Source organism: Molothrus aeneus, chromosome 1, assembly GCF_037042795.1.
Source record: "Molothrus aeneus isolate 106 chromosome 1, BPBGC_Maene_1.0, whole genome shotgun sequence".
NCBI classification, from domain to species: domain Eukaryota; kingdom Metazoa; phylum Chordata; class Aves; order Passeriformes; family Icteridae; genus Molothrus; species Molothrus aeneus.
Window position 1 is genome coordinate 24,817,077 of NC_089646.1, and position 27,693 is coordinate 24,844,769.

The following is a 27,693-nucleotide window of genomic DNA, read 5'->3' on the forward strand; positions in this document are numbered from 1 at the left end:
AGTGATTCTCTACAAGTGATATTCATTGCATTTTTGTTTTATCTCCTACAGAAAATTCTGGAATTTCCCAGGAGCTGAGGCTCTGTAGATGTCAGTTCCATAAAGATGCAATGCAACCTTTTAATACTGTGATTTGATCCCCATTTCAGCAATACTCTGAATAACAGTGGTACATGCATGGTATAACAGTCCTTATGCTCACATCACAAACTTATTTACAGTCTGTCTACAAACATCCATTAATGTGTGTTCATACAGAGAAATTATTCTCACCAGTGCTACGTTAATTTGCTTTACTAGTATTTGCTCAGATTGATGAGCATCTCAAAGGACTACCTGCCTTTATTTCACCTTGCCTCCTGTTTTTATTGAGAATTTTGATTTCCTTGAGCCAAATTGTGAGGCTGGGAAATAAAACAGGGAAAAAACCCCAAAAACTAGATGTTTAAATTTTGTGATATGGGTTAAATGCTTGTGAGATATACAACTGTAGTGAATATTGGCCTGGCTCTGCTATTACTGAAGTCAGTGTGAGTTTCTGTTGTATTATCAGAGTGAGAACAGAGTCAGAGGCAGTGTGGAAGGATGTTTATAACAGACATGCAGGCTTATGGCTTTATTAAATGAATTAGAGGCGAAGTCCAAATGATCTTAAAAAATTAAGTTTTCAAATTAGCTTATAGATGTAAAGTATGTTAGAATATCAATAATTTCATTATTTTTTGGAGGACTTTCAGTGTCACAGAGCAATAGATTGAGTTGATAATGACATGAAAAGAGGTCAACATGTCCTGAATTTATTTAAACATGATAAATTGGTTTGGCTTCAGTAACAACCAACTGAGCCTTCTATCAATAGGTGAACTAGGCCTTTGTTTTGACCTCCTCAATCCCTAATTGTGTAACCTTTGAGAAAAGAAAAGAAAAAAAGAGAAAAGAAGAAAAGAAAAGAAAAGAAAAGAAAAGAAAAGAAAAGAAAAGAAAAGAAAAGAAAAGAAAAGAAAAGAAAAGAAAAGAAAAGAAAAGAAAAGAAAAGATAAAAAAGAAAAAAATTATTTATACTTTGAATAACTTAAACGCCACCCAGAAAGCTCACTGACTGCTGCTGTGGAGGATTTTGAGAAGAATAAATAGACATCTCAGTTTTAATAAAGCAGCCTTGAGTCATTCTCCTGTTTGCTTCTACTGAAGTATAATTGAGGAAAATTTCATTAAATTTGTCTACCAATCCCTCTAACAGCACCCCCGCAAGGGCTGCCTATCTGTTGCTCCTTTTTGAAAATCCATGACCATTAATCCTGCTGAGGATAATGGATGATGATTTATTTCAGACGCAAGACAGCCACTGGGGAACAGGTACTGAATGAAGCAGCAGCCACAGCTTTTCACATAGAACCTGTTTATTTCCCATTAAAAGTCAGTTTGCTGGACTACTTCTCAAAAACCACTTTGAATTATTCTAAAAGAACTGTCTTAAAATATCAAAGTATTAGAGGTCAATGGCTATGAGCTGTTTGGACAATGTTCCTGCTTCCTTAATATTTACTGGCACCCCATGGTCTCCCTCTAAATTATGATCCCCGGAGCAGCCAAGTCATGACTCTGTGTACCTGTGCCATGCTCTTACACCTTTGTGTACCTTTAGTGCTATATAGGAACAGGAGCACAGGCCATAGGAGCCTTAGCACACCCAGCCCTTCAACACTGGGTACAGAGGACTGCAGAAAGTTCCTTGTAGAATCTTGTCTCTCTGTAGGATTTTTTTGTAAGAGCATAGCACAACATTTTTTATCTTTTCTATTTTTTTTTTCTTCTTTTTTACTTATTCTGTTTGTTTTTTCTTTTTTTTTTTTTTTTTTGTGGTAGTTTTTTTTTTTTTAAATTAAGCAGTCAAGAAAAAAAAGCAAGCATGACACAATGACTTGCAGTGAGGAAGATACATGGTATCACTTCCATATTTTCTCCACTGACAATGTACTAGTCTCCTTATTCATGCAAAATACTGACTAACTAAGCTAAGGTGTGAAGTCCAGAATCACAAACAATTCCATTAAAGATAGCTCTAGGGAAGATGATATGGCTACACAACAGACATCAGGCAAAAACTACCCAAGGTTCAGCTTAGTGCTGCATGAAATCATGGAGACCCTCATATATCCATACAAAGGATATATAATCTACAAAAGAAAGGTTGAAGCTACACCATGTCACTGAACCAGCCCTGTACTCATCCCACTGGGAAACTGCTTCCCTCAGGCACCTTTGTTGCTCACCCACTGCTGCTGTGTGCTGGGGAACGCACCCATCATCTCAACAAATGTGTGAAAGTTTGTGTTGGAACAGATGAAAAGAAATGAATAACTTATTTGTGCCAACCACAAACACTGCTGCTCTCCCATTCACATCAACTGGAGGAGAACTTGGATCTGGGAGCACACCAAATGCAGTTATCCACCCCAGGGTATGAGGTTTGGGGACAGTCTAAAAGGACACAGATCTTTCTCCAAATTCTCGCATTATTCTGTGTTTTCTTGTTGTACAGTGCTGGCCAGACAGTATTAAATAGTTTGGTTGGGTAATTGTTTGGTGCTTCTACTCCACTCTGGTGAGATCCTACCCTGACTACTGTATCCAGCTGTGGGGTGCCCAGCACAGGAAGGACATCAACCTGCTGGAGTGAGTCCAGAGCAGGGATGCCAAGTTTATTAGAGGAATGGAGCACCTTTCCTACAGGGAAGATGAAGCAATTTGGGTTTGCTCAGCCTGTGAAAGAGAGGACTTTGGGGTGACCTAATTGTTGCCATCCACTATCTGAAGGGAGCCTACAAGAAACATGGTGAGTATTTACAAGGGCATGTAGTGACAGAACATGGGGAAATAGTTTCAAACTGAAAGAGAGTAGGTTTATATTACATGCTCAGAAAAGATTCTTCACCATGAGATTGGTGGGGCACTGGAACAGGTCCAGAGAAGTTGTGGATGCCCCATCTTTGGAAGTGTCCAAGACCAGGTTGGCCATGGTCTAATGAAAGATATTCCACAGCAAGTGGATTGGAACAAGATGGTCTTTAAGGTCCCTTCCAACCCAAACCATTCTATGATTCTATGACAAGGGCCCAGTGGTTGGCTAGTAAGTTTTGAAATAGCATGCAGGGAAAATGTTTCCCAGTGTACATACTAAAAAGTTACCATTTTCATAATTTTTTATCTGTATTTTAACGATTTTTTAAAATAATGAGAAATAAATCCAGGTTGACATCACCTGGAAACTCCTCTCTTTTAAAGTCTGCCCTAACAGCAAATCTTGCAGAGGATATTTTTTTGTTATCGTGAGAGTTTCAATTTTAATCGTGCCATAGGCATTACTGGCTTTAATGTGAAATAGTTCCTTTAAACACGTATGATCCAAAGGGAAAAAGAATTCTTAGATCCTTACTTGTTGAAGCTGGTTGATCAAATCAATTCTGGTATGCTAATGGCTCCAAAAGCTTTCATGTTACTTCTGTTACTTCAGAAATAGTTGTACTAGTAATGATATTGCACACAAGCAACCATTTGCCATAATTGTATTTTATGGAAAAAGTATTACTGAATTCACACAATAGAATCAAAGTTACTAGGCACTACTTGTTTAAAGAAATACTTTTTTTCTTTCCCCCAAGTTTCTAAGATTATTTTTGCATGCTTAGGTAGAGGAGATAAGCACTGTAGTCTGTCATCACAACAGAAACTGACAGTGCCTGTATGACACAGGTACCTTGCAGGAAGATCAGCCTAATAGGCTTTTGTCACTTACCCTAAAATCATTTGGTGTGGCTTGAATAACTGCTGATGCGAGAGGGAGAAAAGATTCCCTCTTTCCTTCCTCATCTTTCCTTGAAATATGAAGACAATGGATGGCTGAAAGTGAAAAAAAATGGCGAAGGACTCCATCGGTTCCAAAGGTCAGGTATGAATCTGAGACTGTTGTGGCAAATCTGTCGGTCCTTGAGAACTTCAGCCATCTTTTCAGCCATCCACCATGCTGAAAAATCCATAACTGTATGGCTGAATGGATGGCTGAAAAGAGACTGACATGGGAAAAGAGTCATATCAATGAATTATTCTTCTGCATCTCTTCTTTTCTATCCATATGCAGCAATCCTGAAATGGCTGGAGCATACCAAGAATTCATCTCTTTGGAAGCCTGAGGAGTTTCATACCATCTCAACTGATTTTTTCTGTTGCTGAGCTTCTGGCTCCACATCTCCCTCAGCCACTTGTGTTATGGAAGACATGGTGATTGAAAATCCACATCTTTGCAGGGTTTTCTCTTCTTTGGGTGGGAGCTTGTCCTCCCTGTGTGAAACTTCATGGGTAGGATACATGGGAATAGTGGCTTATTTTGATTTGGTCAGGATACACGTGCCTGCATCCTTGCACCTTCCACGTATTTCTTTAATAGAAAAGGGCTATTATTTATTGAAAATGTGCATAAAATAGGTTTCTACATATGCAATTAGAACAGGTGTGTCTCAGAAGCCTCTAATTACTATTATAATCAATCAATAACTATTCTGCTGATGCATCAGAGTCAAAACAAAGAAAACTGGCTACAGAGTAACAGTTCACTGAAAGTGATATCAGCAAATACTTGGACTTGAGCCACAGTGCTTTGGGTCTATAATAATATTGATAATGTATTTATTATTTTAACTTGTTTGAAGCTCACAGAGCTACTTTAGGTTTATGCTGGTATAAACTTTCAAGTAGTTACCTCCACTAAAATCCTTCTTGGTCTGAATTGATACCACTCACGTGAAAGATAACCTGAAAGAATACTCATGTACCTTTTACACCATATACTTTCATTACAATGTGTCAATCACATCATTCGTTGTGCGACCATTTTGTGGTCAGACATACTTCGTTGGATCACCTTTTCCGAATGCTGTGGATTTTCCTTTCCAAACTGCAGGCTTTTCCATTTCGTCGGCACTCTTGATAGCGAGGAACTGTCCTGTCCGGGGAGGCAGCTCCAGGCAGGCTGTCCAGCCTGGCTCAGGAATGCCGCTTTCGGTGCTGGCAGTGCCCCTGAGACACAGCGCCTGTGGGGTCCCCGTTCAGGTGCACATCCATGACCCATCCTTCCCATTCTTTCTGTACCCGTGCCCCCGACGGCAGCTGATAAACAGGGGCTGGATACGCCCCGGCACCTCCCCCAAGACAGGCTGAGGGCGAGGGTACCCTCTCGGCGGCGGGGCGGTCAGGAGGCGGTGCCGAGCCGCTGCTGGAGCCCTCCCGGAGGCTGTCGCGGCTCGTCCCGGCGGCTGTGGCCGCTCGCCGCTGTGCCTGGGCAGGATCCGCCTGTTCCGCGACCCGCGGCTGGGGGAGGGAAGGGGGCCGAGGACGGGCGCCCGCCTCGCCTTTTCCGCCCCGGAGAGGAGCCCCCCCAGCCTGAGGCGGGGCTCCTGTTTGCCTTCGCCGTCCCCTCTGCCCGGGACTCCCTTCGGCGAGCGGAGGGGGCCTGGGGCCTGGGAGGGGGCGGCTGCCCGCCCTGGAGGAGCCCTGGGCGGGGAGGGGCTGGCCGCGGCTGCCGCTTGGCCTGGCCGGGGGCACCACGTCAGCTGCCGGCAGCCGCGGGGGCCGCGATGCGCGACCCCAAATGACTGCAGGCCCCAGTGCGGTGCCGGGGCAGAGGAACGATGGGGCGGCCGGCCCTCGGGGGCGCAGCGCGGGCAGCTCCTCTCACGCCCACCTCGGCCCCCTCCCCCGCGAAAGGAGAAGCGGTCTGCCGAGCAGACGTGGCAAACAAGCCCGCCAGCTTTCCCTCAGCTGGGTGGGCGGGTGGCCGTCGCGAAGGAGAGCTGTCGGGAGTGCCCATCCTCCTCCCTGCGCCCGGAGAGTCCCTCTCAGCCGGCCGGGAGGGTGCGGGCTCCCCTCGCACACACACACTGCCCGAGCGGCCGCGCAGCCGGGAGGGGAGACGGGTAGGGCTCTGCCCGCGCCCGGGACGGAGATGCTTCCCCGGGGGGAACAAAAAGCCGGGACGCGAACGGGCTCCCCCGCGGCTGCGGGCGGGCTGAGGGGCTGCTGGTGTCCCCGGCACCCGCTGTCCGCGGGGAAACGCCAGGGGCGCGGGACCGGAGTGACCGTGCTAGAGGGGTCGTGCTAGAGGGTCTGGTGATGGGGACAGCGTCGCCTTTTGCCTTTGGTTGAAGTGGGACTGCGGAGAGGGGTTGGTTGAGCTGGGATCCAGCCTCCTCCCGGCTCCCCGGCCGCTTCCCTGCGGGGCGGGAGGCGCCGCAGGCCCTGGACAGCTCCCGCTTTGAACGCCGTCGGGGCGCTGCCAGCCGGCTGCCCGGCGAGGCTCCGGCCGCACTCCCAGAAAAGCGGGGCGAGAGGGGCGTGGGACGGCTGAGGGGAATTAAAAAAAAAAAAAAAAAAAAAAAAAAAGAAAGAAAAGGGGGAAAAAAAAAAGAGACGACGAGTCAGATTTTCCTTCCGAAAGCCTCAGTGTCCACGTCCTCAAAGCATGGAACCAATTTAGCGTCGCCGCCCCCCCGGCGCTGCCAAGGCTGCTGTGGAGGGCTGGAGACACGGGGCACGTGATGGCCTGGGCGGCGCCGGGACCCTCCTGCGGTATAAGTAGGGCGGACCGGGGCTGGGTTAATTTAGCGTCCCTGGCAGCAGGTTTCTGCTAAGGTTGGAGTTACTCCTCGAGACTGTATGCCTGCGTCCCACAGGCGATAGCTAACCAACCGACTCGGCACCACAAGGAGTCTGCATGTCTTGCAACTAGACATGCTCAGCTTTGTGGATACACGGATTTGGTTGCTGCTCGCAGTAACTTCATACCTAGCAACAGGCCAACGTAAGTGCTTTCCGCTTGTTTGTGGCAGGGGTGGTGGCAGGGGTGGCTGTCCGGCTCTGCGCTCTGTGCTTTGTCCCGACGCCCACCCCACGCACGGCAGTCTGCGGGGAGTTGCTGCTTCCCAAACGATAGAGACCATCTCAAAACTGCCACCTCCGTCCCAGATCAGACTCTAGATTCTTTCTTTCCCCCAGAAAAAGATGGCAAATGGCCAACGAGATCCCCCTCTACGGGGGAAAAAAAGGGAAAAAAAAAAAAGACAATAAAAGGGACCACCTCCTCCCCAGACGGGCTTGTACCTAGAGGAGGACACAAAGCCTCACCTCCGGCGCAGATGCTGTGAGGAGATACAGATGCAGGCTGGGAGGAGAGTGCTTGCGGCGAGCGGAAGCACCCAGGCTGCACTTTAGTGAGACTTGAGGCGCGCTTTCCGAAGCGGGGAGCGGGGGAGCGGCTGCTCATACCTCCGTCCCTCCGTCCCTCCATCCATCCGTCGCTCCCCTCCCTCCGCGCGCGGGGCGCCCCCTGCGGGCCGCTCGGGGCAGCTGCCGCGGCCCCGGGGGCTCCGGGGAGGGAGCGCCGTGAGGGGCAGCGGGAGGGCGGCAGGGAAGGAACAGGGCTCCGCTCCAGAAGGGAGCGCGGCTCCCCGGGGGCGCAGGGCAGCTCTCCACCTCTGGGTGGAGGAGGATGTGGTGCCCCCTCACACACACACACACACACACACACAAACGCGCACGCACACATTCCCCGCACACTGAGATGGGAGGGAAACGCACGCACCCCACCACTCACGCGGGAGCGAAGCGGAGCCTTCCGGCAGGGCAGCGCCCTGTGAAGGGCCCCCCGAGCCCCTGGCCCCCTGGCTTTGACCCGGGGTTTGGCCGCATTCCAGGGCGGAGGAGGGAGAGAGCAGCCGTGCGCTGCCCGCTCCTGGCGCTGGGAGCCCCCGGGATGGTGCCCCCCGGGATGGTGTTCCCCGGGATGATGCCTCCCCGGGATGATGTGTCCCCCCGGGATGATGTGTCCCCCGGGATGATGCCTCCCCGGGATGATGCCTCCCCGGGATGGTGTCCCCCGGAATGGTGTGTCCCCCGGATGATGTCCCCGGGATGATGCCCCCCGGCTCGCCCTCGCCGGGGCAAGGGGCAGCGGCGGGGCCGTTCTGGACGGGCATTCTGAGGACATTCCCCCAACCCCGGTGACGGGAGGCAGCTGCGCCTTCGCAAAGGAGACGGAGCGCTTCTTGTGGGGGGTTCTTGTGGGGGTCCCCGAACCGATCACCCCCCGCTTCTCGCAGGGAGTTTGGGCAGGCACCGTTGTCGCCGTCACCTGCGGGCAGTACTGGCTTTAGTTCTGTGTTGAGTTAGCACAGGCTGGCTGTGTGTACTGCCGCGGAATTCCAGTGCTTTCAGCATTTCAGCACTGTTACCTTTTTCTGGAGTGCACGAATCATCTGAATTTGGTGTGGTCACGCACTGCCAAAGTGACACGTTGTGGAAAAACATCCAACAACCTGTTAGTTAGTGGTGATGTTAAATTGCAGGCATTCAAGTGTGATGTGAGACTCTTTTAGTATGGTGAGTTTAGGTCAAAATAGATTTTTAATTCCTTGAAATTAAGAAACTCAGAAAATTTGTTTCTCCAACTAATGAAAAAAGTGCATATTCACACTTAGCAGTGCATAACATACAGAGATAGTTATTTGCAATTTGGAGTTTAATAGCTTCAAACTGTTCCCTGTTACACAGTTTTACAGGAAAATGTGGAAATGGATGTTTGGCTAGAACCTTTCCCCATAAAAAGTGGGATTGAGCCATTTATCTGAAAATTTCAGATTACTCCTACAATTTAGTATCTTCACATGTTCCAGTCTGCCTGGGTTTATTAATCTCTTGCATGAACACATATGTGGAAATACACAGGTGTGGGGGGCTTCCAATGGAGGTATGTTGAAACATATTTAGAGCAGGTTTATTGTTGATAAATGCCTTTTTTCTGTATCAGCCATATTAGTTGTTTTGATTTAATTAGCAAGTCCATTTTGAATTTGAAATACATGGCAATTTCACCCTTGAGTTATTCCAGTATAAGATAATCATCTTAATAGGAAGAAATTACATTAGGAAAATGTTTATTGCATTAAGGAAATCAATAAAATTGCATTTCAAAATAAAAGCAGCAAATTTAATTTTGAATTGAAAGCAAGTTTAAAATTTAAAACTTGTAAAATATTTGAATCCCTGCTCTAATTATTTTTTTTCTTTCCCTTCTCTTTGCAGATGTGAATCAGGTCAGTATAATTTTTTTATCTAATATATAACACTCCAATTAACAGGCTAGGCGGCTAGGCTTCTCTTCTTGTGGCAGTATTATTTTCTTACATTCATTCCCAAGATGGTAATGGAAAAGTGGTGATTAAATCCTGAAGGCGCTGCCTGGAAAGGTACCCACCCCAATTTCACAAGTGGGACGGGCTTTTTAAGAGACTGCCTTCATAGGTGTGGAGACCATGAGGAGAAAGTAACGGAGCAGTGCTCTTTGGACACTGTACCTGGCAGTTTGGATTGGAGATTACTCTACTTTAAAGCCAGTTTTACAGTCTAAATTTCATTGCACAGTAGGATTATGAAAGAACTCAGGTGTGACTCTTTTTTTTAAATTCTAATAATTTAGGCTGTAATAGCTATAAGATTGTCAGTCTTCAACACAACAATTTAATATAGTTACATGCATCTTTGCTGTACATAACCTCCTAGCCTTCAAAGTAATTTTAAATTACAGGGCATAGTTAAATATACTGGATTGAGAAAAAGTATAATTATGTAAGAAAATGAGTCTAAGTTTATGCATTATTTTTGTTCAAATACTGGCAGAAATTGTAACTTCTTTTTTTAATTCTCTTCCTTATTTTTTTCCAGGCACCTGCAGGGCGCAAGGTAAGCATTTTTCTTTTTCTTGTGTGGAAATAAAGATGATATCAGGTAGTCTTCAGCAATATTTTGTTGAATATTGGATGAAAGGAAAATTGGCTACTCTGCTTATTTGCAGTGTTCTCTGAAAATAGCAGTAGTGCTGAGATGAATAGGTAGGAAAAAAGGGGGAAATTATCAATGCAGCATTTTAACACCAGGGTAAATTCAAGTATTGAATCAAAGGTGCTTCACTTGTGAGCAGAACTAAGCCTACCATGACCTAAATGACATCAAAGTGTCATTAGAGTTCCTTTGTAAAGATTTACGTGGATTGAATGGTATAGCAATATCCATATTGGTATAAAAAGCTAAATTGATTTGATATTATTTCTAAAAGTCACTACTGTTCAATTAGAACTAGTTATTCAGTAGAAACAAACCCCAATTTTGCAAGCACTTCTGCGGTCTGTGCAGTGACACTTCTAATTCACACAGCAGTGGCAGTGGCTAATCTATTTCCAGTAGATTATTGTGGACAAAAATACACTGTCTGTGGAAAATAGCTGTTGGACCTGAATTTACAGCCCTCTTTTCCTTTTTAATGTACAATAATTTTTCTTAATGTATCTGTTTCCCTGTATTGTCCTGGAAAATTTCCACAGTAACTCATTGAGTGTTATTTTCTTCCGGCAGGGCCCTAGAGGAGACAAAGGGCCACAGGGAGAAAGGGTAAGGAATTAGATTGACATTTACTTGTGATCTTTGAATGCTAGTTGTTGGAAGACCAGTAGAAAAAAGCTAAATTTAAGCATTCTGTGAGATCAAATCATTGTACCTGTAGAAGCTTGCACGTGCAATTTAATTTAAAAAAGAAACCAAGTTACATATGTACCAAATCCAGCCTAATTATGGTCATTGTGCCTGAGCAGATATGGTTGAGATCATAGGGCAGCCTAGCTCTTCAAGTGATGATTTGAAAAATGTTTTTCCAGCTGTTCACAGTGGAAATAGCACATAGAAATGCAGAGGGAAAAGTTGACATGTAATCTTTGAATAATATGGCATATGGGTAAGCTCTCTACATAAAACCTGAATAGATTAAGCCAGTTTTGAAGATAATCCATTATCTGTGCCTCCAATGATGTTTTGGAAAAGCTCTTTTCTTGGCAGCTAGGCATTTGTTATCTACCTTCTGCTAGTAAAAGAGGACGTTAGACCGTAAAAGTAGCCATTAATAAGGACACTTGAATAATTAAATTGTAATGTTCATTCATACTGCTCATATCTGCTTTTCTGGTTTGCTTCTGCATCATTGCTGCTTTTTGTAAAGTGGTGTTCTGAACTTCACATACTTATCTGGTTTGTGTGTAGTTATATGTATTTTTTTTCTATCATCTGAAAATGAAAATGCCATAGTACTGATGAGGGAGCTCTTGAAGATTTCTGAGATCATAGTGTGTTGACAAATGTAATGGAAACTATTAGGAAGACTATATCAGTGTGATCAGCTGGATATTTGCTTTAGGCTGCCACTAACTAAATTTGTTTAATGAAAGGAGATGTTTTCTTTGTTCTGAAGGCAACAAGCCTTATTCTGCTCCTTTAGAAATCTATTTATTATTGATTTTATTAAGTACTGAACTGGGTTCAAAAAACTCAGCAAATTAAATACCTCACATCAATTGCCATGATGCCAAAACTTCACCAGCTTTATGTACTGAGGATGAAAGAATGTAAGGACAAATGTTACTGGACTGAACACTGGTAATTTTAACCTGTTGTAAAAGAAGTTCTGACAATGGTAGCAGATGGATGGTATAAAAAATCTGTAGAAGAGTACTGCTAAACTTTAATTTGATTTGCAATCATACCAGTAAATTGTCTATACTGATTAAAAAAATGGCTTCGGACGTACTCTGGATCCGTGTTAACTCATATCAGTAGAGCTGACCTTTCTAATCCTCAGCTGGTCAAACTTTAGGCTCTCACTGACAGTGTCTGCCAGGCTGTGTGGGTCCACATGGGTCACTTGGGGTTCTAGGTCCAAAGTTTGTCACCTAAGATGAAACTTCCCAATTTGGATGTTATGCTTTGGTAGTGTAAATCCAATATTGCCACTGTAAATCTTTCAAATACAAAGCTCTGGTACGTATCTGATACAAGGTGTAGCAAGGTAACACAAAATCAGACTATATATATTTTCTCAAGTTAAGCATTTATTTAAACTATTTATTGAAATGTATAGCACTGTTGTAGGTGTGTTGTGAGTGCCTGGTTGTTAGGGAAGTTACCACATCAGAGATTTCTTCAGCCACTTCCAATTTTCACCGTATAATTCTCTTTTTAACTCTAGGGTCCACCAGGTCCACCAGGCAGGGATGGTGAAGATGGTCTGCCAGGTCCTCCAGGGCCCCCTGGTCCTCCAGGTCTTGGCGGAGTAAGGCATCCAGACTTTCTATTACCAGAACTCCTAAGCTGTGCTTTGTAACCAAGATGGAATTTATATCTGCTGGAAAGCACTGTTGTTGAATTAAAGAGTGGAAGAAACATTCTCTTGTGAGCCATAAGAAATTGATGGCCCAGTTCCAATGAAACCCTCCTTGGAGTGTATATATTCTATGGAAAATTTGGATTCTGTATTCAACAGGGACTTAGGAAGAAGAGCAAATCAACCCTGTTATTTAGCATTAAACTTACACAGCAATAATGTCTATAGGTTAAGCATCAACTAAATGACACCAGTGCTGTTAAGTAGAGGGGGAAAAGAAGCCTTTGGGGTTGGATTCAAGAGACAGCAAAGACGACTCCTTAAGCTAAAAATCAATTAAAAGTGCTATAGAATTTTAGAGTATTTCCCTTTAGAAAGTTTTCTTTTTATCTGTATTCATACTGCAGACCTGTAAATGGGCTGTGCATACACACTTTGTGCCCTGGTGTCCATCATGTACTCTCTGCAGAATGCTGAATTTGACTCTTTGCTTGACATTAGCTACATAGGGAGCATGAAGACATAGGCAGTGTTGTACTGATCAAGTTTAGTAAGTCCTTTTGCATGGAAGAATACTCTTTTTTATTTCAATACTTTATTTTGCTAGTTGCAAATATCAAACTGCTTTCATTGTTTTTTGGTTTTTTTTTTTTTAAATTTAATATGTTTAAGAAACAAGCAAGAAAAGGAGATTTGATTGTGTTGTGGAGAATCTTTTTCTATTTTGATAAAATACCAGAAATCCATTGCAGTGTTTCTGAGGCTTCATGCTCCTCAGATATTTCTGAAACTCAAGGGCCCACCTCATGCAATAGCTACTCAGGGGTGGTACATTAATTTTACTTATGCATATTTTTTCACTGCTTTGCTTAACTTCCCTCATTGGAAATTAGGCAAAATAATTTGAGAGTTTCAAGAAAGTTTTCAATTTTAAATGAACACTGAATTTATATTCCTAATTTGCAGTTCACACTGTTGAATGCCTCTCTATCACTGCTGCAGAGATAATTAGTTTTGAAAGGGCCTTCCCAGTAAAATTGAGTCTTTTTGGAAACAAGTGAATGGAAATGTATTTATAATAAGGCTATATTTACTGAGTTATATGTATGCTGCTTTAACAAACCTCATCACAAATACAACAAATCAGATCATATTTAGATAGAGAATGTTGATTATAAATAGTTTTTAAAGTAAAATTTTTATTATCTACAGAACTTCGCTGCCCAGTATGATCCATCTAAAGCAGCAGATTTTGGCCCAGGACCTATGGTAGGTATATGACATAGCACTTGATAACTCACATGAATAATGTGTTTGGGACTTCCCTTTAATTCAGCTGCATTAATGAAAAACATAGTGTTAAAATTAGTGGTTTTATCATAGATTGACTCAGACTGGAAACTGATCCTTTAATATAGGATGATGATAAGTGTTTTAAATACTCTGAGGACTTGAAATATGGTCTTATATCTGTATATTTAGCTTGAATATAGAACTTCTGGGTCTTGTGCTTTAACTCTGTTGACTACACTTTTATGAGTCAATGAATCTCATAATCTGATGTTAGATAACACATGTCCTTTGAGGTAGTACTACTTTACCCATACTGAGACAGAAGATTGTGTTTTAACTGTAAAGCTGCTCTCTAAAGCAGGCACAGGCCTAAAAAGTAACTCAGCATCTTGGCTCCAGTTGGTGATGATTTTTCCTCCATGGCTGTAAACTCTTTTGATACCCTTGGATTGCACAGGTTTTTTAGGAAATTGGTCACCATATTTGGTTCTCAACATCTGAATGTTAGTACTTTGTACTGTAAGGCTGCTCTGAGGAGGATTCTTTATAGCTCACTGTATACTATATACAAATGGAATTTAAGGGGTCTATTGCCACTCCATATGAATTTCTAACCCTTCCTTCTGTTAGCAAATATTTTCAGTATACATAGGTAGCAGAATATGGGTTAAATTCACCACACACTCAGATGTCACAGACAGTGTATCTGATGGATGAGCAGCAGGATGAAGGATGACCAGGATTATTCTGGGTCAAGTGCTTGCTTCTACTTCCAAAAACACTCTAATAATAAATGGACTTTGGAAAATATTTTGACATCCATTTAGTTAAGAAATAAAGAAAATAGGAGTACCTTTAATCAAGTTCTGCCCTCAGTGTCTCACGATTAATCAGAAAACATAGATGAGGATTTATCTGAGGTGTCACCATTTCTATATTCCAATTTTTGAGTCAGTTAAGTTCATTTGATAGAAATAGCAGTAGAGTCTACCTATTGTGAGGAAGTTCTAAGTTTCACATATTTATTTCATAAACAATATGTAAAATTCAGGAAGGAAAAGTAGTTACAGAATCTAATTTGAGAAGAAATTCACAGGGTTTATGCAGTACATATGATTCAGACTGTCTAAGAACCATTATTTTTCCTAGAATTACTGCATATTTTTGTATCCACAACATTGCTTTAACTTCCATGAGTAAATGCCTGTAATTAATGTGCATTTATTCCTCTTAATAAAAGGTTTTCAGTCTTATGGAAAAACTATATAAACCACTGAAAAGTTGGCATATAATTTTAATGTTGTAATGAGAAAATCTAAAATATTTTCCGAGAAAGATTTAAAACCAATTTAAAACATAATTATTTCTGTTGCAATGTCTCCAAAATAATTTGTTTGGACTATAGAAGTCCAAGTTAAAATTTCAATTTGCAAATTGTTTTCTTGCTTAATAAATCTTAAGATAACTGTTAAGAGAGTGCACCAATCTATGGAAATTTCCTTTTTAGAAGTGATTTGTCTCACCCTGTGTTTTCAAGATGTATGTAGATTGTAAATAATGTCAAGGAGAGTGTATTAGTGACTTCTTTTGCAAGTGATATGAAAAGAATTTAATCAACACCAGAAAACAATGAAATACTTAAATAGATAATTATTGGAAATAAATGTATACACAATATGTATAAAGGCCTTTCATGATGTGTTATGACTCTCATCTTTAAACGTTTCTGCATAGGAAGGGTAGAGGGAAGAATTCAAAAAAGAACGAACCAGTTCACTTTCTAACAAGTCAGAATAGATTAAAAAGAAGAATCATGACATTCACAGCCATAATGGTACATTTCTAATCATCCCACTGGATTCTGTGCTGGTTTGTTGCCATTAGATGTTTGCACTTGGACTGCCTGTGCGAATTCATGCAGACCTCTTAACTTCCTCTAATTTCATCTGAACATTGCACAATGGAAACTATGATGCTAACCACGTTTTAGGAATGCTGGGAATTTGTATTACAGATGAGTTTATATAATTGATGTTTTTAAGAAGATCTTGTGTTTTTCCTCCCTAGGGTTTAATGGGACCCAGAGGCCCACCTGGAGCATCTGGACCCCCTGTGAGTACAGTCTTCTCTCTCCTACTGACATTGACATACCTGTAAAATTAAAAATTATCTTGTTTGGAAACCAATAATATCTCCCTCATTTTCTAGGGCCCTCCTGGTTTCCAAGGTCTTCCTGGTGAGCCTGGTGAACCTGGTCAAACAGTAAGTACAGATCACACACAGACACTCCTAGCATTAGGAATTGCACCCCAAAGTAGGCTTGTAATCCTTAGGCCCATTTCCCCTACCCATATGCACTTCTCTGGATGTTTGGATACTCCTACTTGATCCTGTTATAGAAACAGAGCTGAACTCAGATTCAGGTTCTCTCCACTTTAAGTCATAAAGTGCAAAGTCAATTAGGCTCCAACTATGGCCCAAAAGAAGTCAGAAAACAATGGGAAGATGTATATGAAGACTTATGCTTCAAGTAATTCTCAATCTGTTTTTGACAGGGTCCCCAGGGTCCTCGTGGTCCCCCTGGTCCTCCAGGAAAGGCTGGTGAAGACGTAAGTGGTTATTAAATGTTTCTCATCTCTTTTGTGGTGGTGATTCAACCCTAACAACCAGATAATTGTTAAGCTAAGCATTCTATTGGCCATATTTTTTACATTGTTACATAAATAAACCCCTGAAATAATTATTTTATGGTACAAGAGATGCAGTATGCTGGAAATGTACAGAAAATTGGATAACTTCCAAACCACTCCAAATACATTATTTAACTTCCTGAATACAGGGAGAAGAAAACTTAAAAGTTAATAATCTCATTGTATTTATGGAAAAAGAGAAGCCTTGCCAATGTACTTTCTTTTTCCTTAGTGGTTTGTGTTGCTGTTTTATAAGAGCTTTCCTTCTTAGTGCATCTTTATTGCATTTTTAGGGTCACCCTGGCAAACCTGGAAGACCTGGTGAGAGGGGTGTTGCTGGCCCTCAGGTGTGTAATGATCCACTGGATAAAATACAAACCAGTTTACTAATCCCTGAAACCTAACAACCTCTCTGAATTTAACCACATTAACAGTCTAGTAATATTCCTTCTATGGATTAATCCAATTTCAGCTCTTACCTGCAGGGGTATCATACAGTTATGTTTTCATTTTGTTCCCCTACCCCATTCCCACTAAAGCTAGTAATGAGTAACAGAAGTGGCATAACAGTAACAGAAGTGTGAGGAATTACACAGGAACAGGTAAACAGGCACCTTGGCATAGAAAGTTAAAAAAGCTGTGTTGCCACATGGTAATGCATGAAATTTCTGAGATTGAGAATGGGAAAAATCAGGTTGATTATTGTTAGTCTTGAAACAAGTCTGGTCCTGAGAGGTTAGGATCTGGATTCTATTCCTTACCTGAATGATAATGACCAAATCTACTTGTTAATTTTATTGGAAGACTTAGTCATCATCTTTCCTTTTAACTGCACTGTATAATATGAGAGACAATCATTCATGCACTGTGTGTTTTTAGGGTGCTCGTGGATTCCCTGGAACTCCTGGTCTGCCTGGCTTTAAGGGAATTAGGGTAAGTACATATATAATTTTCCTGAATATTTAGGACTAACATCACTGCAGCATACTGAAAACCCCTGGAAATCCTCTGAAAGTGAAGAGTACATGAACCTCTTCAAAGCTGTTATTATCACCTGATATAAAAGACTAATTATTTCTGAAAAATCAGAAGATCATATTAGGAAATAATTTTGTGTGGGAGGAAGGTTTTGTGTTATAAGACTAAGAATTTGCATAAAGCCATTTGAGAGAAAACATGTATCAATATTTATTTTTCTATTCAATATAGGGACACAATGGTCTGGATGGTCAAAAGGGACAACCTGGTACTCCTGGCACTAAGGTAAAGACAAAATCTAAAAATATAGGATGCATTTGTAGCTCTTCCTAGCATCCATCCAGTCAGTCTTCCATGTTGCTATTAAACATTGCCCAGCTAAAGTAATCTAGTAGTCAGTGGATCCATGTAGAACAAATACATGCACCTTGTCATGAGAAAACATTCCTGGGGCCTTAGCCTTGAACCCTCAATCAAGTTCTAAGCAAGTTAGTGCTTTCAGTGAATAAAGGCTGTAGAATTGGGCTCTTAATGATTGGCTATTCAGCAGCACTTCAGACTGATTTTGCTATCTCTGCCCTTCTCTGGATTGTATTCTACATTTGGGTAGGTTTTTTTAAAGCATGCTAAAATGAACATCTAATTTTTCAAAAAAACTCTACTCTGTGAGACACGTGATCAGTGTAAGCCTTCCTGCTAAAAATTTGGATATATGCAATGCTTTTCTGAATTAAGGCTATTTGATCCTCAGTCTTTTTTCTTTTTATCATCCTCATATTAGAGCACATTTGAACACTAGCCTTAAAAAAACTTAATAATATATTCTGAAATAAAGTCTAGAAACATCTATGGTAAACTTTTTGTCTTTGAGTTTTTTCTTCTCCCATTCCACTTCAGTGCCTAATATCAGTGTTCTTGAAAAATTCTCTGTTGCATCATTGTGTTATAGGAAATTCTGACTGATTCACAGGGAATTTGTATTCACAGACTTCTAATATAACAGTGAAAAACTCAAATACTAATTCTCCATCTTGCTTGTTTCTAAGAGCTTAGCACTACTTGGTTAAAGGGTTTTTAGTTGTAACATAACAATCTTCAATATCACTGCAAGTTGTTAACCTTCAGAAAAAGTTTAGGTGACAAAGTCTGTCCAGTCATTGGAGATTTAAAGCAGATAAAGCACATAAGTAAAGGATAGAGCAGTTACTAGTAAGAGTGCTAGAAAACACCAGCATGTTAAATCAAGGTTGTTCATTATATAACCATGCTGAAAGCAGCAATGAAGGTAAAAACTTGCTCTCTTGGCAGCATTTAAGACTACGTGCATTAAGGTATATTCAGGATACAAGCACATGTATCCTGAATATACCTTAATGCACATAATCTTAAATGCTGAATTAAGGCTATTTGATCCTCAGTCTTTTTTCTTTTTATCATCTTCATATTAGATGATATAGCAGGATAGCTATATATATAGCTATATATATATATATATATAAACATATAGCAGGATACAAGCACATGTATCCTGAATATACCTCAGTGACAAATCTTGTCACTGTAGACCAGCCTGGACCTGTTGAGAAGGCTGTTGAGAATACAGTACTGAAGGGAGAGAAGCCAGGTATTAATGTCTATTACTCAAATACTCAGTATTATTGGTCTTCAGTTAAAAATACCTGAGAAAGATCCTTATTTTAAGCCATTTGCGAGGATTTTGTCAACTTACACTAAGGCAAGAGAAAGTATAATTCTGCTTCTGCTCTAGCTAAAAAACAGCTGCTGATTTATCTGGATTTGTAGTTGACTATCCAGATCCAATCTCTTAAATGTGTACTACAGAGTAAATGTCAGCATAAAAAAAGGGGCTGAAGAAAGCTGAGCAAGTGGCACAGTTTTCTCTGGCCCTTCTCTTCTAAAAGGATTCCATCTGGCTGTGTTCCAGTATATGCAGGGACAATTGCAGTCTCTGCACCCTCAGGACTTGATGTGCTATTATTGTATAGTGTGATGCAGAATGTGTTATAAAATGCTATAGAAGACACAGAAAGTGGGATCCAGTAGATGGAAGTCTCTCTGATATTGTTAGACTCTCTGTCCAAAGCATCCTTTAAGTAACTCATGTCTCCAAACTTTCTTTTTCATAGGGAGAGCCTGGTGCCCCTGGTGAAAATGGTACCCCAGGACAACCTGTAAGTATTCACTGCTTCTGTGGGAAAGTATAATCTGATATATTCAGTTCAACCAGCATTTTCTTCAATATTTGTCATTACTGACACTCCAGATACCCAGATACTCTAATGTAATAGTAATATGACTTAGCAGAGGGAAAAATCTCTATATATCTATGTTCAGTGAAAAGATATGAGTTAATTTAATTTTTCTTTCAAGGGTGCTCGTGGTCTCCCTGGTGAGAGAGGAAGAGTAGGTGCCCCTGGACCAGCTGTAAGTGGCTTCCCATCTGTCTGTCATCATGAACGAGCCACTTACTGTGGCTTCTTCTGATATTCAATTCTCTTTTTAAACTGTTTATCATGTTCTTCCTCACAGGGTGCTCGTGGAAGTGATGGCAGTGCTGGCCCCACTGGACCTGCTGTAAGTTTCAGTCTTGCTTTTTGACAGCCTGGTTCCATCAGGCTTTGTGCTTCTTTTCCTGTTTCTAGAGCATTTCTTGGGCTTTTGAGAATTTGATTGTGTTGATGTTTTTAAGATAGTTCTTTGTTGCTTATCAGAACATCACAAAGAGAATTAGTGATAAACCCTTTGCAGACAAAATCATGAGAGCCTCAGGATTTATATTAAACACATCCTTACCAAAGGAACCAAATATTCTCTTGTTTGCACTGGTGATTTTATGAGAAGGTTTTCCAGCACATCTCACTGGGAAATACTCAGTGCACAGAATTGTCATTTCCAAGAGTCTAACAGAATAATTCTCATCCAAAAGCTAAAGAGACTTTCTACTTTTTAAGAGATACATACCATGCATGTGTTACAGATGGCTATAATTATATACATCTGTAACATATAAATGCACAACAGGACATAGCTTTACACCTGCAAGCGCTAACCTTTTTCGTTCACCACTAATACCTGAGTTGTGAGCTATTGTGAAAGGCCAGCAAGATCCAACTCTCCTAATCTGACTGTAACTATTCTAGTAAGAGCTAATCCAATGCAGGTTTGTCTATTTAAAAGGAGCTAGTGTTTCCATAATTTACCCCTGACTTCAGTAAACCTCATTTATCTCAGCCACATAAATATGAGTACAAGGATATAGTTTTGAAACTGTAAAATAAATCTGGAATACATCAGAACAATAGTAATAACAGTTGATAATTTTTTTCTTCCTACCTTCAAAAATTGAGTCTATGATGAAGCTGTTCTTGGTTCTGTTTTGCCAAAGTTTATTTTAATACCCTTTGTCACTTCAAACACCTGCTGTGCTTTAACAGAGTGGAATGTGAGCATGGCTGTGAATATCTCTTATGTTCTCCCATGTGGAGTATTTAAAAAATATGTTATTGGGCAGTTAAATTGCAGGCAAATAAAAATATTACAGATGAGATCTGATGTAGTAGTACCAAAACATTTCAGCTGAAGACATTTTGAATTAAGGCAGTTGAGTTGCTATAGGAAAAGTGTTCTGAAGCTGTCGATTGCATAGATTGTTATTCACAATGGGCACAGCGTTGCATTATGTCCCAGTGTCTGTCCCAGGCTGAAGTTATTTGTCACATACTTAGGTTATGATACCTTAAATATTCTGCACAGCAGTTGCTAACACTCATTTTTTAAAACTAAAACAGAAATAATGTTCTATCCTTCTGTCCACTTGAAATTTAAAAGGCAAAGAAGTCATTGCAATGTAAATTCTGGAAGTTTATGCTTTCAAACATATCCTAAAGAGAATTTGGTCTTTTTTTTTTTTGCTTATGCAAAACTAGTGACAATTCCAGGTACCCCCTTTATAACAGAGTAGATTATAGAATGTCTGAAGCCAATTCCTCTTTGTCATAGCAGCTGACATGTTTTATTACCTTAGATTTGTGAGGCAGTGTTATTATAAATATTTCTAATTGAAAGATATTAACTCGCAAAAGATAGATATCAATTCTCAATATGAGTTGGATATTTTAATTAATAATTGAAGAGAAACTATCCCTTTTTATTTGTATGAATTTAGAAATTAAGGCTATGAATCCATCAGTGTATCTTCTCTTGTAATGTCTGGTATGTTGGAAATTTGTCCCAATGAAATTATAAATTATAAATTATTATATTATAAATCTCACAGCAGTAGGTAAACATGGTAGAATCAGTCATCTTGCCTTGCAGATGCCTGCCTCTGCTCATCTTCTGTTTGTTCTTTCTCAGGTGTTTGGCCTCAAGGCAAGGTTTTACCAATTCTTGCTTAATTTGCATTTTGAATGTTGTTTAAGCATTCACCTGGCTCTTAACTGTTTAGTGAACCAAATCTGTCAGTTTGGAACTGCAAAAGGCAACCAGTGTGCTGAGGGGGTAATGTGTGGAAAAAGTAAATGTGCATTTTTTTTAATGTGGTTACTTCAACAAGCAAGGTGTTTCTGTTGTCACTGAATACCTTTACACAACTGCTTCCCTTTCACTTCCCAGGGCCCTATTGGTGCTGCTGGTCCTCCAGGCTTCCCAGGTGCTCCTGGTGCTAAGGTATGAACATCTGCTTCTACTGGTACTTTTGATAGTGAAGATGAAATGTGCTAACCAGAGTTCCTAGGCAGCAGAAAAACCCCATCCTCTATGAACTAAGAGTTCTTTCTCATTAGTTACTCTAGGGATTCATTCTCATCCTGATCTGTCTTTGGAGAACATCAGATATGAATGCTAATTTAAAGTCAGCACTTACTTCGCATCTGAAGATTGAAGCTGGACAGGTTCAGGAAAACAGAACCCTTTTACTGCATCCTAATTGGTGCACTTATATACACTTTCCAAGGGAGACATGAATCATAATAAATAAGTGAGGCAGCAGTTAAATCACTTTACAGAAATAGCAGAGGACTCATAAGACTGTGTACACTCATAGAGGGTTCTGTCCTTCTCTCCAACAGGGTGAAATCGGACCTGCTGGTAATGTTGGTCCTACTGGTCCTGCTGGCCCAAGAGGAGAGATTGGACTTCCTGGTTCTAGTGGTCCTGTTGGCCCTCCAGTGAGTAACTTGCCAGGCTCTATCTGTTAGATGTGTGCACTTTTGATTCTGAGTTAACCAGTATTGTTACCTTTCTTAACAGGGCAACCCCGGTGCTAATGGTCTTCCAGGGGCTAAGGGTGCAGCTGTAAGTACAACTACACTCATGCATGTTTTCTCTAAAAAACCCCAATTCAGTTAATGCAGCAGAATAGACAATGGGTTCACAATACTTTTTTCCCCTCTGTTGGACAGGGTCTTCCTGGTGTTGCTGGTGCTCCTGGTCTGCCTGGTCCCCGTGGTATTCTTGGTCCTCCTGGCCCTGCTGGTCCTAGTGGTGCTAGAGGACTTGTTGTAAGTGACCTCCTCCATGTATTTGAAAACCAGACACAGTGTCCACAGTTGTAAAAGATCTCTGGATACATTTTTGTTATAGTGCAGACATCTTTTCTTGATGCACTATAATTAACATTGTAGTTAATTTCTGTGTCTCATTACTTGCTTTAGATGCTGAGACTGAAAAGGTTCACTTTGCACTCCCTATGAGTGCAAGGAGTAGTTGGACTCAGTGATCCTTATGGGTCCCTTCCAATGCAGAATATTGTGTGAGAGAGATGTGGCAGCAATCTGCCAACTAGGCCCTCAGTGGGTATCCTCAGTAGAGGAACCAGCCCTAAATGTGTCATTGTTCAATAATGTCATTTCTAAGCACCTTTAATATGTTTGGTTTTGTGCCTTTTAAGTCAAAAATACAGTCGTGCTCATTGGCCATTTTCACAATAGAAGGAGGCATGCCATTAGGTGATAAAAGAATTTTTTGATTCATGAGTAAGCTCTCCAGGTAGAAGAGAGATTTTTGGAATGATGCTTAATTCTGTCATCTCTTTTTGTTTTGGACTCTAGGGTGAACCAGGCCCTGCTGGTGCCAAGGGAGAAAGTGGTATGAAGGGTGAGCCTGTAAGTATGGCAAAATGTGAAGGCTTTTTCAATCAAAAGCCTAATAATATCTGCAACATGGTGTCTGATATCTTCTTTTTCCCTGTTTGTTCAAAATAGGGTGCTGCTGGACCTGCTGGCCCTCCTGGCCCCAGTGGTGAGGAAGGCAAGAGAGGTAGCCCTGGTGAACCTGGCTCTGCTGGTCCCCCAGGCCCTGCTGGTCTGAGAGTAGGTTTTCTTTTCATGTTCCAGACTTAGAAGCAAAAAGGAAAGTGGAAATCAATCTAGAGTCCCACAGGCAAATTAAATAATGAGTAATTAAATTGACATTAATGTTGCTAAGCAGCAATAATTTTCAATTCTGAACCTTTTGATTAGTTGGAACCAAACCCATTTTTGCTTTGCATTAATGCTTGTTTACTCTCTTATCCCTGAAGTATTTAGAGATGGCTTTGATTTATCCACTGTGTAATATTTAGTGAATTATCTTTTGATTATTCTTAAAAGTTTGTGATAGGATTTAACTGCTTAAAACTGGTAATGGGCTCACACGTACTGGGGGGCAAAAGCTTTCAATTCAGTGTCTTCAAGGATGCCTAGTAAACTTTTCACGGGGTGAGGAAGCCACTCCACCTCAGGAAGCATGTAGCTTTGTGAAGGAAGAGAATTCACAGGAAAATAATAAGAAAAATGGCAGCTCTTCCCCCTCTTTTTTTTTTTCAGAGATAAATAATTCGGAGTCAGTAACTCTCTACAGGGAATGTGGAACTTTGTGGGGCAGGTTGTGGGATCCTAGCTGCTGGCTAGAGCCACTATAAGTTACAACAAACACTGAAAATTATACAGATTAGAATTTAAAGAAATCTACAGAAGCGAGAGGGATTTCTTTCACCATACCTATTTACACTGAGGTGTGTGTGCTTAAAGCTGCACTTACCTCAAATTCAGCAGACCTGCTTGGAAGGCTGAAATCTAGTAATCTGAAATCACAGGAACAGATTTATTTCTTTCCCTTTCTTGATTTATTTTGTGCTGACTTGCAGGGTGTACCTGGATCTCGTGGGCTCCCTGGAGCTGATGGCAGAGCTGGTGTCATGGTAAGACTTTTGTCTGGGTCACTATTTTTGAACCACCTTTTATATACAGATCTGCAATGCTTTTTTGCTACCTCTGCCTAATTTTATTTCTTTCTTTTGGTAGGGACCTGCTGGTAACCGTGGTGCTAGTGGTCCTGTTGGTGCTAAAGGTCCTAATGGTGATGCTGGCCGTCCTGGTGAGCCTGGTCTTATGGGTCCAAGAGTAAGTTTGAACTCTGTGGATTAAGTTTGAACTACATAGGAAGAAAATTGCTTACAATTAATGGACAAAACTATTCAGAAATCCTACTGCAAAAATTCAGCATGTGTTAACCACAGTTAGGGCACTTCCACCACTCAAAAAACCCTATTAGGAATGATTAAGAAGCATCAAAATATTTATTGAAATTAGTTAGTTTTGCTAACATAGCATTTGATGACCTTGGGATGGAGCAGTTTTCTTGTACTGCATTGACTTGTGTAAGGGGCTTCCACTTGTGATTATTTACAGAATGTGATCATTATGATCACAATTAAGATGTGTGTTCTCTTTAATGAACTCAAAGGAAGGCAGACCTTACTAAAATAATGTGAAATGGCTGATCTCAATTATCTCTTTTTTATTTTTTAAATTATTTCACTGAAAACAGCTATTTAATTTTGGTGGTGTGGGCTACAGCCAGATTATGATCATCTCATTACATTTATACTCCTTATTCTTTCTCTTCCTACCCTACCCTGTGAAGGGAAAGTTTGCAATGTGCATATGAGTATTAGGCGTCTGCAAACATTGAAACACACTATCCTCCAAAGCAGAGCCTAAATCAGTTCCTCTGAGTAAAACAGGTACTTCCCTGTACTGATATTCAACTGGCATGGGAGCACACACCACCAAGTTAACAGTCAGTGTGCTTCAGGTGAAAATGTGATAGCACCTACAGTCCTGTTTAAACGGTGTACATTGATATCTTGGCACCTCTGTGTGTGTGCATGCATGTGTGTAGAAAAGATGGTGGCTATGTGTTGAGTGAGTAGGTTTCCTTCTAAAATCATGAAACTTTTCCTTTCTCAGGGTCTCCCAGGTCAGCCTGGAAGCCCAGGCCCTGCTGGCAAGGAAGGTCCTGTTGTAAGTACCTTGCTTTTTATTCTGTTACACCGTTGCATGGGAAAGAATGAAGTACAATAGTATAAAGCAGACATCTCAGCGCTGAGCTCTAACACAATTGTGTAAAACCAGCAAGATTTTCTATTGTATTACTCAGAAGATCAGTGTGAGGATTTCCATTCATTTCTGTGGGTCTCAGATTAGGCCTGTGTCCTGGAAGGGCAAGAAGAAATACAGAGTTCTGCAAAAAGGAGGAAAAGGGAGGGATGCATGAGCATGCGATGTAACAATGGTGAAAAGTTAAATGACATTTGCTTCCTGTCAGTACATATTTCTCCTAAAGCTGAACTCTAATTAAATTACCTCAGCTATTTAATAGTATGATTTCTTTTTCTAGGGTTTCCCTGGAGCAGATGGTAGAGTTGGGCCAATTGGTCCGGCTGGTAATAGAGGTGAGCCTGGCAACATTGGATTCCCTGGACCAAAAGGTCCCACTGTAAGTACAGGACAGAAACTTTCTATTACTATGAAAGTATTTCCAGACTAATTTGTAGGGTCCCAACTCTATCATTAACACATCTCCCTGTATCCTCCTCATCAGATGGCATCCTCTTACACTCAAGAGTTCTGTTTCAAATTATTTTTAATTTATCTAAAATATTGTTAAAGAAATGAAAAATCAGTTTAATTAGCTTAGGGATATTTTGAAATTGAAGTGATTAGAATAATATATGTCTATTTTATTATTTCATCATGTCCATTTTATAATTTCTGTATATTCACTTCTATAAAAGTTCTGTCAAGTTTGGCCATTAAACCAGTTCCAGAGTACTGTTATTTATGGAACACTATCCAAAGCTCACTGAATTTAGAAGACCAGCTACCAGTGACTTCAGTGGAGTTCTTTACATGTCCCACAGAGGCCACAGATAACAATCATGTCCTGGACTGGGTGTTGCTGTACATACACACAGAGGCAAATATATAGTGTATTGCATAGGATACTACATGGACTGCCATGAATTACAATCTCAAAACACAAAGGCATCAAGTTTTGAAAAGACATATATTTTTGAGCTAATCTAAGTGATCCAAAAAAACAGATGGAGCTTGTGTGTCTTTTAATTGGGGTTAAAGAAATATTACAGTAAATCTCTGGCAGTGAGAGTGTGTCTGCTTAGTAGTTTAAACTGAATCTAATATGAAGTGTTGGTTAACTTTTCTATCTTTTTCTTTCAACTTCAGGGTGAACCTGGCAAACCTGGTGAAAAAGGCAATGTTGGTCTTGCTGGCCCACGGGTACGTGGTTATATTTTCTTTATCACCTTCCAGAGAGAAAAAAAGTAGATTTTCCAAACCTCTGTAATAAGATAGCATTGGCTTATGCAAGTATGACTAGATGGTAAAATTAGAAAAGCCCTTAGGAATGCATTATTTTTTGCCTCATGTCAGTGGGGGCTATTACTTAATGGATAAATGAAAACTCCCCTTCTTGGGTATTAGTGGGGTAATTATTATGGGGTATTATCCTATGAAGAAGAAAAAATAGCACTCCCTGTCCTTAAATCTTATAGCACAGTGTATGGTTTCTAATTCATCCTGTAAATTTCCAACTTTTTACTCATAGTTGAAACTTAGTAATTCTTCATTTAAGGGACCCAAAACAGTCTTGTCTGGGAAAAATGCTATCAGCAAGATTTCTATATGCCATAATTCCAAAAGAAGTTTTCTTAAGTATGAATGTGCTGCAATAACTAAAATGATGAGAATTTAAAATTTTAAGTGTCTTTAGTACCTCTGGCTGTAAAGTTCTTGCAAGTAAATGGTTAAGTTCAAAATACACAGTCAGAGATGTTTGTTTTCAGCACATAATAATTTAGAGATATTACTCATATCAAATTCAAACTTTGATGATAGCTTTCTACCTGAACATATACAGGGTGCTCCTGGTCCAGAGGGAAACAATGGTGCTCAAGGTCCTCCTGGAGTCACTGTAAGTAACAGCCTCCACACAAATCCAATTTGTGATTTACTTTTCATTAATGGGACTTCCCATTTTAAAATCCATTTCCCTGTTTTTCAAGTTAATCACTCATTTTTCATTCCACCTAGGGCAACCAAGGTGGAAAGGGTGAAACAGGTCCTGCTGGCCCTCCTGGCTTCCAGGCAAGTAACTATGTGCTCTGTCCAATCT

The 27,693-nt window shown here is 40.9% G+C and overlaps 1 protein-coding gene across 1 annotated transcript in view; it reads left to right on the forward strand.

Annotated features, from left to right (window-relative positions):
* Positions 1-6,633: 6,633 nt before the first annotated feature.
* Positions 6,634-27,693, forward strand: part of COL1A2 (collagen type I alpha 2 chain) — a 37,287-nt gene continuing 16,227 nt past the window's right edge. The window contains exons 1-28 of the mRNA XM_066553441.1: positions 6,634-6,853; positions 9,133-9,143; positions 9,772-9,789; positions 10,459-10,494; positions 12,119-12,202; positions 13,466-13,522; positions 15,614-15,658; positions 15,755-15,808; positions 16,102-16,155; positions 16,530-16,583; positions 17,116-17,169; positions 17,446-17,499; positions 19,362-19,406; positions 19,606-19,659; positions 19,765-19,809; positions 21,850-21,903; positions 22,305-22,403; positions 22,486-22,530; positions 22,638-22,736; positions 23,286-23,339; positions 23,439-23,546; positions 24,362-24,415; positions 24,519-24,617; positions 25,467-25,520; positions 25,897-25,995; positions 26,745-26,798; positions 27,439-27,492; positions 27,612-27,665. Coding sequence (XP_066409538.1) covers positions 6,784-6,853; positions 9,133-9,143; positions 9,772-9,789; positions 10,459-10,494; positions 12,119-12,202; positions 13,466-13,522; positions 15,614-15,658; positions 15,755-15,808; positions 16,102-16,155; positions 16,530-16,583; positions 17,116-17,169; positions 17,446-17,499; positions 19,362-19,406; positions 19,606-19,659; positions 19,765-19,809; positions 21,850-21,903; positions 22,305-22,403; positions 22,486-22,530; positions 22,638-22,736; positions 23,286-23,339; positions 23,439-23,546; positions 24,362-24,415; positions 24,519-24,617; positions 25,467-25,520; positions 25,897-25,995; positions 26,745-26,798; positions 27,439-27,492; positions 27,612-27,665 — 1,662 coding nt within the window. The 5' untranslated portion in view covers positions 6,634-6,783. The remainder of the gene's footprint in view (positions 6,854-9,132; positions 9,144-9,771; positions 9,790-10,458; positions 10,495-12,118; positions 12,203-13,465; positions 13,523-15,613; positions 15,659-15,754; positions 15,809-16,101; positions 16,156-16,529; positions 16,584-17,115; positions 17,170-17,445; positions 17,500-19,361; positions 19,407-19,605; positions 19,660-19,764; positions 19,810-21,849; positions 21,904-22,304; positions 22,404-22,485; positions 22,531-22,637; positions 22,737-23,285; positions 23,340-23,438; positions 23,547-24,361; positions 24,416-24,518; positions 24,618-25,466; positions 25,521-25,896; positions 25,996-26,744; positions 26,799-27,438; positions 27,493-27,611; positions 27,666-27,693) is intronic.